Below are 12,803 nucleotides of genomic sequence, written 5' to 3' on the forward strand. Positions count from 1 at the left end.
CAAGTATGGAGTGCCGAGAGTGTCAAAATACTTTTTTAAATTTCTTTTTCGGGTTTTTTCTTCTCTCATGTATAGTTAAAATGTGTCTGTGGGAAAGGCTGTGTGACATCCAGTGTTAAAGGACACCCTTTTCTTACTGGAAGAATTTCTGAACTCGTGGCGAATTCAGTTGTCCTCATAATATTGGCGCAACTGCATCTATTTTGTTCACCCCTAGTTGTTGGGCTCATTTGGGACAAGCCAATCACAGTCCAAATCTTGTAGCCCAACAAAGTTATTTCGCCCCTAAAAAAGATTTAAATGATTCCCTTTTCTATGTATGTAAAAATGTTTATGCATTTTTCAGAAATCAACTGATGCCCGTTGGATTCCCAAACTAAAACCTCTTTTATCCTAATGACATAAGATAAGATAAGATAAATATTTATTGATCCCCAGCTGGGTAATTTGGTTGTTGTAGCAGCACAAGGACAGCAATAAGTACAGATAAATAGATAAATTAAAATAAGGTATATAACATGGAGACAAAATTAGGGTAATTAAGGTAAAGTGACAATGGTGTGGTTAAAGTGACAGCAGTGTGATTAATTGCAGCAGAGTTAGCAAGTCTATGTAAACAGTGTATACCAGACTACTATATGATATGATTAAGTAATGGTACTTAGTGTTTTTCAGTGTTAATATAGAGATATAATATATAATATAGAATATAGTGCAAAAGTCAATGTAACATTAACATAATATAGTATGATATGGTACATTCGAAGATGAAGAAGGAGAGGAGGAAGGTGTGTTCATAGGCAGAGAGAGAAGAGGAAAGCTAAGAATGTAGGACTGACAGTAGGGACTTTGAATGTTGGGACTATGACAGGGAAGGCTAGAGAGTTGATTGACATGATGCAGAGAAGGAAGGTGGACATACTGTGTGTCCAGGAGACCAGGTGGAAAGGTAGCAAGGCTAGAAGCTTAGGAGCAGGGTTCAAGTTGTTCTACCATGGGTCAGATGGGAAGAGAAACGGAGTAGGAGTTATCCTGAAAGAAGAGTTTGTGAGGAATGTTCTAGAGGTGAAAAGAGTATCAGACAGGTTGATGAGTCTGAAGCTGGAAATTGAAGGGGTGATGTTCAATGTTGTGAGTGGTTATGCCCCACAGTTAGGATGTGAGTTAGAAGAGAAGGAGAAATTCTGGAGTGAGTTAGATGAAGTGATGCAGAGCATCCCCAGAGGTGAGAGAGTGGTGATTGGTGCAGATTTCAATGGGCATGTAGGTGAAGGGAACAGAGGTGAAGAGAATGTGATGGGCAGGTTTGGTCTTCAGGACAGGAACGCAGAAGGACAGATGATGGTAGACTTTGCAAAGAGGATGGAAATGGCTGTAGTGAACACTTTCTTCCAGAAGAGGCAGGAACATAGGGTGACATATAAGAGCGGAGGTAGAAGCACTCAGGTGGACTACATCAGACGTTGTAATCTGAAAGAGACCAGTGACTGTAGTGGTAGGGGAGAGTGTAGAAAGACAACACAGGATGGTAGTGTGTAAAATGACTCTGGTGGTGAGGAAGATGAAGAGGACAAAGGCAGAGCAGAGGACGGAGTGGTGGAAGTTGAAAAATCAAGAATGTTGTGTAGTTTTCAGGGAGGAACTGAGACAGACTCTCGGTGGTCAGGAAGTGCTCCCAGATGACTGGACCACTACAGCTAATGTGATCAGGGAGACAGGTAGGAGGGTACTCGGTGTGTCATCTGGAAAGAGGAAAGTGGACAAGGAGACTTGGTGGTGGAACGAGGAAGTTCAGGAGCGTATACAGAGAAAGAGGTTAGCTAAGAAGAAGTGGGACACTGAGAGGACTGAAGAGAGTAGACAGGAGTACAGGGAGATGCAGCGTAAGGTGAAGGTAGAGGTCGCAAAGGCCAAACAAAGAGCATATGAGGACTTGTACGCTAGGCTGGACACTAAAGAGGGAGAGGTGGATTTGTACAGGTTGGCCAGACAAAGAGATAGAGGAGTGAAGAATGTGCAGCAGGTTAGGGTGATTAAAGATAAGGATGGAAATGTATTGACAGGTGCCAGGAGTGTGATGGGAAGATGGAAGGAGTACTTTGAAGAGTTGATGAATGAGGAAAATGAAAGGGAACGAAGAGTAGAAGAGGTGACTGGTGTAGAGCAGGAAGTAGCAAAGATTAGCAAGAGTGAAGTGAGGAGGACGTTGAAGAGGATGAAGAGTGGAAAAGCAGTTGGTCCTGATGACATACCTGTGGAGGTATGGAAGTGTCTAGGAGAGGTGGCAGTAGAGTTTGTGACCTTGGAGAGTGAGAGGATGCCCGAGGAATGGAGGAGAAGTGTACTGGTGCCAATTTTTAAGAACAAGGGAGATGTGCAGAGCTGTGGCAACTACAGAGGAATAAAGCTGATGAGCCATACAATGAAGTTGTGGGAAAGAGTAGTGGAAGCTAGGCTTAGGGCAGAGGTGAGCATTTGTGAGCAGCAATATGGTTTCATGCCTAGAAAGAGTACAACAGATGCAGTATTTGCGCTGAGGATGCTGATGGAGAAGTACAGAGAAGGTCATAGGGAGTTGCATTGTGTCTTCGTAGATTTAGAGAAAGCGTATGACAGGGTGCCGAGAGAGGAGCTGTGGTATTGTATGAGGAAGTCTGGAGTGGCAGAGAAGTATGTCAGAGTGGTGCAGGACATGTATGAGAGCTCTAAGACCGTGGTGAGGTGTGCTGTAGGTGTTACAGAGGAGTTCAAGGTGGAGGTGGGTCTGCATCAAGGATTGGCTCTGAGCCCCTTCTTGTTTGCTCTGGTGATGGACGGGCTGACAGATGAGGTTAGACAGGAATCTCCATGGACTATAATGTTTGTGGATGACATTGTGGTTTGTAGTGAGAGCAGGGAGCAGGTGGAGGAAAATCTAGAGAGATGGAGGTCTGCTCTGGAAAACAGAGGAATGAAGCTTAGCTGCAGTAAGACAGAATACATGTGCGTCAATGAGAGGGACCCAGGTGGAACGAGAGGTTACAGGGAGCAGAGGTGAAGAAGGTGCAGGACTTTAAGTACTCAGGGTCAACGGTTCAGAGCAATGGAGACTGTGGAAAAGAGGTGAAGAGGCGAGTGCAAGCAGGTTGGAACGGGTGGAGAAAAGTGTCAGGTGTGTTGTGTGATAAAAGAGCAAATCAGCAAGAATGAAAGGAAAGGTGTTCAAGACGGTGGTGAGACCAGCGGTGTTGTACAGCTTAGAGACAGTGGCACTGAAGAAAAGACAAAGGCAGAGCTGGAGGTAGCAGAGCTTAAGATGGTGAGGTTCTCTTTGGGAGTGACACGGATGGACAGGATCAGGAATGAGTACATCAGAGGGACAGTTCATGTTAGATGTTTCGGAGAAAGTCAGAGAGGCCAGATTGAGGTGGTTTGGACATGTTCAGAGGAGAGACTGTGAATATATTGGTAGAAGGATGCTGAGGTTGGAGCTGCCAGGCAGGAGGTCTAGAGGAAGACCAAAGAGGAGATTTATGGATGTAGTGAGAGAGGACATGAAGTTAATTGGTGTGAGTGAAGAGGATGCAGAGGACAGGGTTAGATGGAGGCACATGATTCGCTGTGGCGACCCCTGAAAGGGAACAGCCGAAAAGAAAAGAAGGAGTATGATATGGTACATTATAATATGGTATGGGATATGACATATAGTATAATGTGAAATGTAGTAATATAGTGTAATGACAAGAACAAACGGACTCTCTGATATAATAACATACAGATGCTATACATAATTGTTTGACATCAATACATGATCTGTGTATGATTGTTTGGACTGCGTGATGAGAACAGTACACTGATGATGATGATATGGAACTACAAAACATCCTACTGACTGTTATGTCCAGACTTCAGGGACACTCTTCTCCCCGGGCTGAGGAGCCTGACCCTGAAGACTGGATAAATAACTGATGCTCCTTTCCCTCTGTACCCATTCAGAGCAGATTATACTGATGTATGTTTTGCTGCTGTGAGTAGGTCTGCAGACACTTGAAGTAAACCTACGGAAAGACAAGTGGTATATTTATGGGTAGATTTTATACATATAAATAAAAAAAGAGATATTTTAAAGTGCATGTGGGACAAAATTTTTCTGAACTGGTGTGTCGTGCGTTCCACATTATTAACTTACAAAACATACACTGAACCAAGGTGATTTAAATGTTTTTATTAGTGTTTTATGATGGTTCTGGTGATGAAAACAATTGAATGTTTCTAATGGTGATAACAATTTGCTTTCTTATTATTTCTGGAAAGCATACTCATGCATCCATTTCAGAATGGTCATGCATTTTTAAAGCACTACTGTACAGGATTTGTGAAGTACAAATGGCACTGTGCACTGTATGAGATTTGTGAAAAAAAACACTTGGCATGGTTTAGTTATCAGTGATACAAAACCCAAAATTCTGACGTAGTGATATAATTTTAATTGAAACCACAAGGTGGCAGTATATGCACACTGAAATGTTGAAACAGTGCCTACTCTCCATATGCAAGTTTCACAAGCTATAAAGCTGTTTTTACGCAGAAGCCGCGGCACTACAAATGGACCAGTCCAGTAATAAACCTTCATTGAGAGAATAACATTTCCCTTCTTGTGTCAAAGCCTTTAAGTTTCATTTTGACCCTCTTGTCTCATGGCCTAGCTAAAGAGAAGAAGTCAAGATTTTATATTCTCAAATGATTAGAATCAGAATCAGAATCAGAATCAGAAATACTTTATTGATCCCCGTAGGGAAACTCTTTGTTCCAGTAGTTCTTCTTTACGTCAGTGCACACAGGAGAAAACGATAATTTAAACTATAAACAGGTCAGAAATAAATTAAGTAACATGTTGGTATAAGTATAAGATAAACTAAGTGTCGAGTACCAAGTGGGTTTACTGGTAGATGGTGAAGTACAGTATAAATACAATGTCACTAATTATGTAATAAGTAATTAGTGATTGTTCTATACAAAACAGACAGTATTCAACATTGTTTTATTAAAAACGAAAAAGAAAGTTAAAAAAGAAACATTTAAACTGTGTTGTTGTCTATGAATTGAGTGACTTTAAGACAGAATACTGTATATAGACAAACACGTCTAATTATCCTTGATAATCTAATTTTAACTTCTCTATTTTTATGAATTGTACCTTTTTCTATTTGTTTATGCTATGACAATTTTATCTTGAAATACACATGCTAATAAAGCACACAAAATTAAATCAGAAAAAAACATTCAAACTCACTTAGATGGATTTTGTATATGTTAAATAGCAAAGATCAATGTCATTATCAGTACAAGAACATTTTTATTTCTATTATTTGGCCTTTGGGGTTTTTGATTGTATATCCCTGTGGCAATTCTTTGACTGATTTGCAAGGGTAGATCTCTCATTGTCTGAGAGGATTAGCAAGGCACAAGGCTTCTGTTTGGCTAGACAAAGAGTGTTAACACACTGCTGGCAGCCATGCAGACAGCCTTTCAGATACTCAAGGAATAAAGGTCTTTAAAGATAACAAGATTTCAAGAGGTTGAATTCAGAGAAAGTAAAATTTGATTTTATAGCTGAAAGTTTCATTCATTTGTGACATTTGACTTCAAGCTTTGCTTTGAAAATAACAAAACAAACACAAACCATCATTTTTCATTCAAAATGTGCATGCCAAATATGTTTTCAGCAATTCACATACAAGCCATACTTGTACAAATTTCCATCTGTATGTCAATTCCTATGTAACAGTACTATTTTTGCAGATTGACATAGTAATAGTGGAAGCATTATACTGACTTACTGCTCCACTTGTAAAAGATTGATGCTCGAAATGTGACAGTTCAGCAAATTACATGAGCTAAGAGCCAGCTGAAATCTACGACCTGTTGCTTGTTTGCCAAGTGCATGCAGTAGGCTTCTTGGTATTGCTAATGGCAAGGATATCTTCAGTCAAAATCACAACCAACATTCATTAGGCTACACATATCTAATTATCATTTTACTCCAGTGCTGAGGTTTTGGGAAGGATTGGCATGTTCCAGTTGTGTGGAAGCATAAAGGTAGTGGAAAGGTTAATACTACTTCTGGCTTTTTATCCTATTGCCATCATTAGATGTAAACTTTATTGTCCTCAAAAGGAAAGTTCTGCATGATCAAGCATCTGCTGAAAAACAACATCAACTGTAGAAATAGCTCACAAAGCATCCACCAAGAACAATCACTAATATTATATGATTTACTGTCAATATTTCTCACATTTAATATATTCTCCTATAATTCATGAGTTTCACTAACAGGTGCACAAGTGTTTCATACTGGTTGGCTTTACATTAAAGAACTCTCTCTGATACTGTATGTCTTGGGGGAGCAAATACTGTTTTGAGAAGAGCACAATGATCTCACAAAGGTTTCTGTTTGTTGCATCACATCAGCTCATTGCTGTTTGCATCAGAAAAGGTATTAGGGATTTTACTCTAGCTTTAAGCTTACTTTTAAATTGCCCAACAAAGCTGAAAACCAACAGTGCAGCACTTTGAATATAACAGCCTAATAAAAAATAAAAGGGAAACATCAACTTATGTTCCACCCCAAGTTTCACATGAAAGCCTACATGAGAAGTAAAGGGTTGGATCATTGAAATGTGGCAGGGCAGTATGGGGAGAAGGACAAAGCTTTTTCTAAAATATACAGAACATTATCTGTATATCTGACAAGTGAGTATGACTGTGCATACTAGTAGGCCTATTATGACTATAAACTTGATTGAAAGTTTAAACACGCAAAAACTATTTAATACTTTAAACTATGTACAGGAGACTCCTCAATAACTCTATTACTATTACTGTAGTAATAGATTGGAGTAAATGTTGCGTTTGTATTTGGCAGCTTACATGGTTGGTAATTTGTATTTATTAAAATGTGCCCTGTGGGTTAATCTACATTAACGCTGTTAAAGCTGCAATTTGTATCATTTCTATATGGCATGACATGAATGACTGCAGACAAACTGTAAACATTACTGCAACCAAGGTAGACCCAGGCTACATAAACCATCACACCTACGGAAGACCCAGGCTGAATAAAACGAACAGTCCTAATATGAAGTAGGGCCGATTGACAGCTTACTGCAGCCAATCAAATGCCTTTTCAACTGTAAACAGAGGGGGCTGTACCAATGATAATTACATTTTTGTGGCTCCGTGTATGCTATTGGATGGATTAAACACGCGGAACTGACATCATCTTTGCGCGGGTCTGTCAAAAAAATATCTGCCACATAAATTTATCCAGCCAACGCTTCAGATAGCTACTGCTATATAATATAGGTTTCAATTAATGGCCGGATAAAATTTGTCAATGGAGAAAAGCGTTAAGTTGTATGCCGCATTCCTTCTCTTAGCGGAAACTCAAGCGTTACGTGACAGTTCATAAATTGGATTAGTGCTAAGTAAAGCCACCAGTGAATGATAGTTTAGCAAACTTGCTAGCTAGCTAAACAGACTACTGGGAGTGACGTCTGGAAAATATACGTGTGGACGTTAGCTGTCCGGCTAATTCAAGACACGAACGAATGGTAATATAACTAGACAATTTCGCATGTGTCGTTCTTCACCATTTTAGGGTGTGTGCTAACATTGCATACATTACAAGGTTAACGTCTTTAGTAGCTATTAGCTCGTGTAGAAGTCATTAGGTTAACAACATGGATAGTTACAGTCAGCGGTTTGAATCTACTACCGGACGAGACAGTAAATCTCAAAAGAAGAAGGGTTCTTCCAACCACAGCACGTCGTGTTACGATGAAGGAGACCGCAAACCAAAGTTTGTAAGTATGGCAGACTAAACACTTGTTGTAATTTAGCTCTATGACAACATTTTATAGACTTGAGTGTACAAACACATTGGGGGGATCATTTCATTTTTCCAAATGAGTCAATCCCTATTAAAATTTGTCCATTATCTCTTATCTCTGTTACTACCCATGGACACCACATACACACAGGAAAGAGCAAAACCCACAAGGAAAATGTGGCTACAAGAACGTTTTTCATATATTATATTTATTTGCGTTTTTTCACATATTACATATTTTTACGTTTTTTTCACATGAGTAGATGCATGACTCTACCTTAAAAGATATTTGAAAATGACCTTTGATTAATTCACTCTATTTTCAATTACTTTATATTTTGACTTGCTTAGTACTTCTATTCCTTCTATTCTCAAGTGTACACTGACGTGATAGTGAGCAGCTGTAACAAAAGAGTTTCCCCTCGGGGATCAATAAAGTATTTCTGATTCTGATTAAATTATTTCAAAACAAAAACAAACAATTTCAGTTTAATCGTACTTTAGGAAACATAGGCGAGCAATAGAACCGTGGTGGAGATATGTTATGCCTATGTAATGTATTTACTTGACACATTCTGTTATGTCTATTGCTGAGAAAATGCCTCTCACAGTTAAGAAAGTTCATACACAATGCAATATTTGCATGTCAGAGTTTTTTTGTGAACAGTGACCTTGACTGCTCGTTGACTTACTTTGCATGTAGGAAATCAAAAGGTTATAATTAGCGCAGGGTTTAGCCCTTACACTAATCCATGTGCTTCCTACTACTACAAACCAACCGACATTCTGCCTACCTGGTATTTGTCTGCTGTATTCTTCTGGAAGATATGGGGACTTACTATTGGACAAACATTGCCATTATTGGGGTTCTCAATTAGGGGTCTCATTTTCCAAGCAGTCAGGCTTCTTCTTCTTCTGTGGTCATACACAGATCTACTTAATGCACTCTCAACCCGCATTTGACCCCATTCTTATGAGAGTGCTACAACAAGTTAATTCCTTGTGATTCTAGTCTACAGTCGTAGTAAAGGTCTGTGCAGGAATAGTTTTTCAATCCAGACTGTTATTATCCACTCCCACTGATAAGCTGTTGGCTAAATGTCAAACATTTACTAGCCCTTATAGAAACACCTGTTCACCTACTAAGATGAGTGTTCAGTGCTGGTTGAAAGCGGGGTTGTCAAGTCAGGTTGGTTGATGTGTTAAACCATTCAAATTGACTGCCAATGCAGGTTTAACCTGTATCATTGCACTGTGTCTGTCTGAAAGGGGGTGATGCAGATATATGCAATACTGTATATACAGTGTCTAAAAATAAAAACTTTTTAACTGTTGGGCAGACAAATTAAGCAATATCAAGGAAGGAATTATACCACAGCCCCGTGTATACCACGGCCCCGTGTATGCCCTGGAGTGTGTGCGCAATGCCCCCTTCGAAAATTAACTACCCACGTGGCCAGTTTGGCATGCCCTGTTTTGAACTGGCCATCGTACCCTTAAAAGAAAGTTGCTAATTTCCTAATTACATGCGACTTAGCAAATAAACTTGCATTTCCCAGTGTCTCCGTCTTCACGCTGGACATCAACAGTAACACGGGATTTCTCCCACTCCTGCAAATATAGCTGTGTTAACGTAAACAATAAACATTAACAGCTAACCCGCTAGCTAACATTAGCTAACAATTAACATTACGTGATAAGCACAGACAGTTAAACACTGTACAGTGTAAGTATTAATACAGGTGTGTTTTAAAGTTTATCAGGCTATTGCTGCATAGTGTTAGGTAAGTTAACTACGAATGTACATAGAACTTGTGAGATCTGACGGGGTGCTACTTTTTCAGCACCATGCCATGAAAGTAGCGCACATGGTATTTTTTTCCCCTGATAATGCTAATGTTAACTTACATTGTGAACAACAAATCCGTGTTGAAATCATAGAAATAAACAAAATAAACCTCGCTGTCAAAAAACTTTTTTCATACAGTGTGGCACATACATCTCTAAAGCACCACACAGGAAGGACTTTATAGACTTTATTTTATCATTAAAATAAAACAGTAACAATTGATCACATTGATGGAGTTTGCACAGTTGTCATCACGTAACCTACAGTAAGTATGGAACTTAAAAGGTGGTTGTATGTTGTGGGAGATCATAACCCCTCTCTCTTTTGAAGGATGGTTTTTGGTGTGGATGGAGGCCATTCACATATTGCCAAAGACCATCCTCATCCATATACAGACTAACTTCTGACATTGGTGGCACTGATGCACCTAACTTTTTCATTAAGATCATAATTTAGGTCATAATTTAGGGCTGGGCGGTATGGCCTAAAAATTATTTCATGGTATAATTTGAAACACGAACAGTAACGGTATATATCACGGTATATTTTTAGAATTTCAATATCAATGCTTCTGAAGCGATAAAGCACTGGTATGGTAACTGCATGGCAGCTATTACTGTACTCTTAACTGTATTACGAGGACATATTTCACATAGTACAGAGGTATTTTAACATTTATTGTGCAAAACTGCAATAATAAATAGAAAAGAATACAAAACCTTTATATTTGTCTATTGAAAATATTGTATTCACACACACATTACCCTTTTTCTAGTAGGTTATTTCATCATAATTCTACTCAATTCTCCACCTTATTTTAGTCTTTACTTACAAACCCTTAAGTTCCCTATGTAAGTTCTCTTTTCCCCTCACACACACACACACACACACACACACACACACACCCCTACACCTCTGTCTCTTACTGCACACATACCGGCTTGCCCCACCTCTTTCTGTTTCTCTCTCTCTGTATGTGTCTGTTCTGTTGTCTTTCTTTGTAAGTAGTATGTTTTATAAAGTCGCCCAAAAAACAACTCGCGTTTTGTTTTTCACCTGCTATTCCATTTTCATGGCTGCAGGTGAGCATGTGGAGGAGGCTTGTTGTTAATGATGTAGCCTATAAGGCTACTTAGGACAGGGTAGACAGGTGGAACGGTTACCTCCGCTGATGATGTCGGGTCTGGGCTGGGCCTTTCAGGCCCAGGGATTGGTGGAACAGCCACTGCAGCATTTTCTTGAGGAAAACAGAATCAGCAGTTCTCTTCACTCTGAATTATGTTTTACGGCTGTGATGTTGCTCACGATTTCTCTTGTTCGTGCGCAAGGAATGCGGTGCGAGTGTGGGAGGAGTACAGGGCGAGATGTCACACATGCACACACACAGAGACATGCACGGCTCATGCAGATCTGCTAAATTCATCCCATATATGACCACCTATTATCTCTTGACTATGATGACAACGGAGCTATCTCTATGACAACTAAGCAAACTCCATCTGTTGATGATGACTGAGATGTAGTTGAAAGCCCTGGGGAAAAAACTAGTAAGTGGACCTCACCCAAGACTTTGTGTGTGGCTACTTCAAAAAGCAATACAAGCTTTTACTGTGAAAAGCATAGGAAGTGTTGTGTTTGCACTGAAAACATACTGAGATTGCTTTTTGTGCTGTTGACTTACTCTTGGCAGCACTTTTTCACTGTTGTCAATAAGAGTAAAAAGCATCCTTACGTGAGCTAAACTACACATTTTCACTTAGGCTGTCAAAGGTGTTAGTTATTTTTCTGGTTTCTTTTAATATACTAAGCAGCTAAAAAGTACACTAAGGCCATGTTGCCTTTAACTGTCAGAAATACACAACCAAAGAACATCTTGTTACTTGTTCCCACTAAAAGATACATGCATGGAGCTATGATAGTACAGCTTAGTCTTGAAATGCTTAGAGGGAGAGAGAGGGATTTCAGATTGGTCTGTCTAACAACATTAATAACGTATAACTATTATTATAACAAATAACTGAAAAACATTGTAAATATTTTTCACAGTAAACATCATTGATTTATTTAGTTACCTGTCATCTCAATAGGTGGCACTGCGATACCACAATATTTACTGTAATTGGTAGAAAGTAGATTTGCCATTAAAGGCCACTTGATGTGAGGTGGTCTTTTTTCAAGCAGAGCAAAGAAAGAAATGGAATGGACACGTTAATTCAATGTGTTAATGTTCTTTTGAGATGCTGTTTTTGGCCTTCTTAAGTGTAGGGTAAAAAAAGGATGAGAAAGACTGTTCATTGTTACTTCCAAAATCAGTAGGTTGTCAGTTGAAGCTCTGAAAAGGTTTTATGGTCTCATTAATGTATTGGATGTTCAATATCTTTTCTCTGTATCACTTAAAAAAAAAAAAGTAACCTTTATTTATTGGGGGAGATGGACATGGAAGCTGTCCAGTACAATAACTGATAATTGATCAGTGTTGGTAATGAGGGAGGGGCAAGCACTAAATGTTGGATAGTGTTTTTAGTGTTAATGGGCAATATTACTGAATTTCGGTGCTCAAATAAGCAACTGTGAATTAATTTAGCATAACTGAGACACTTAATTTACCTACAATGCCAGTTTAAAAAAAAATTAAGAATAACGCTTTCATCTCCAAATAAGCCAGAAAAACAAAATGAATAAATGATGAATAAAATACACAAGTATTTGGGTATCTGTCATTTTAGAGCTGAAATTTGAGATTGTAAAATTTTATCAGCATTTATTGTGGTTGACAGTGCATCTGATACTCTCTGGGAGGTAATGCTGAAATGGTAAGGAGATTAATCAATTAGTCAATCGACAGAAAGTTACGTTTTTAGAAAGAAACTCCTCACTAAATCTTGTGTGGACGAAAACCCTTGTGAGTGATAGGTTCAAGTCTGTTGTACTACTAACCTGTGTGTTCTATCCACTTGTGTTATTCTTGTGGGGATTTCTGCAGGAAATGTTCATTTAAAAAAAAAAGGCATAGCAGAAATCATGACTTAAAAGGCCATAGTTGTAAAAGTTTGCTTTTTTAATATCGGTAATTAGGATGGTGCA

General features: G+C 39.0%; 1 protein-coding gene across 1 annotated transcript in view; it reads left to right on the plus strand.

The window, feature by feature from the left end:
- The first annotated feature begins 7,240 nt into the window (after nt 1-7,240).
- Nucleotides 7,241-12,803, plus strand: part of LOC122875815 (protein diaphanous homolog 3-like) — a 183,962-nt gene continuing 178,399 nt past the window's right edge. The window contains exon 1 of the mRNA XM_044195365.1: nt 7,241-7,844. Coding sequence (XP_044051300.1) covers nt 7,722-7,844 — 123 coding nt within the window. The 5' untranslated portion in view covers nt 7,241-7,721. The remainder of the gene's footprint in view (nt 7,845-12,803) is intronic.

This window comes from Siniperca chuatsi, linkage group LG1 (genome assembly GCF_020085105.1).
Source record: "Siniperca chuatsi isolate FFG_IHB_CAS linkage group LG1, ASM2008510v1, whole genome shotgun sequence".
NCBI lineage: Eukaryota > Metazoa > Chordata > Actinopteri > Centrarchiformes > Sinipercidae > Siniperca > Siniperca chuatsi.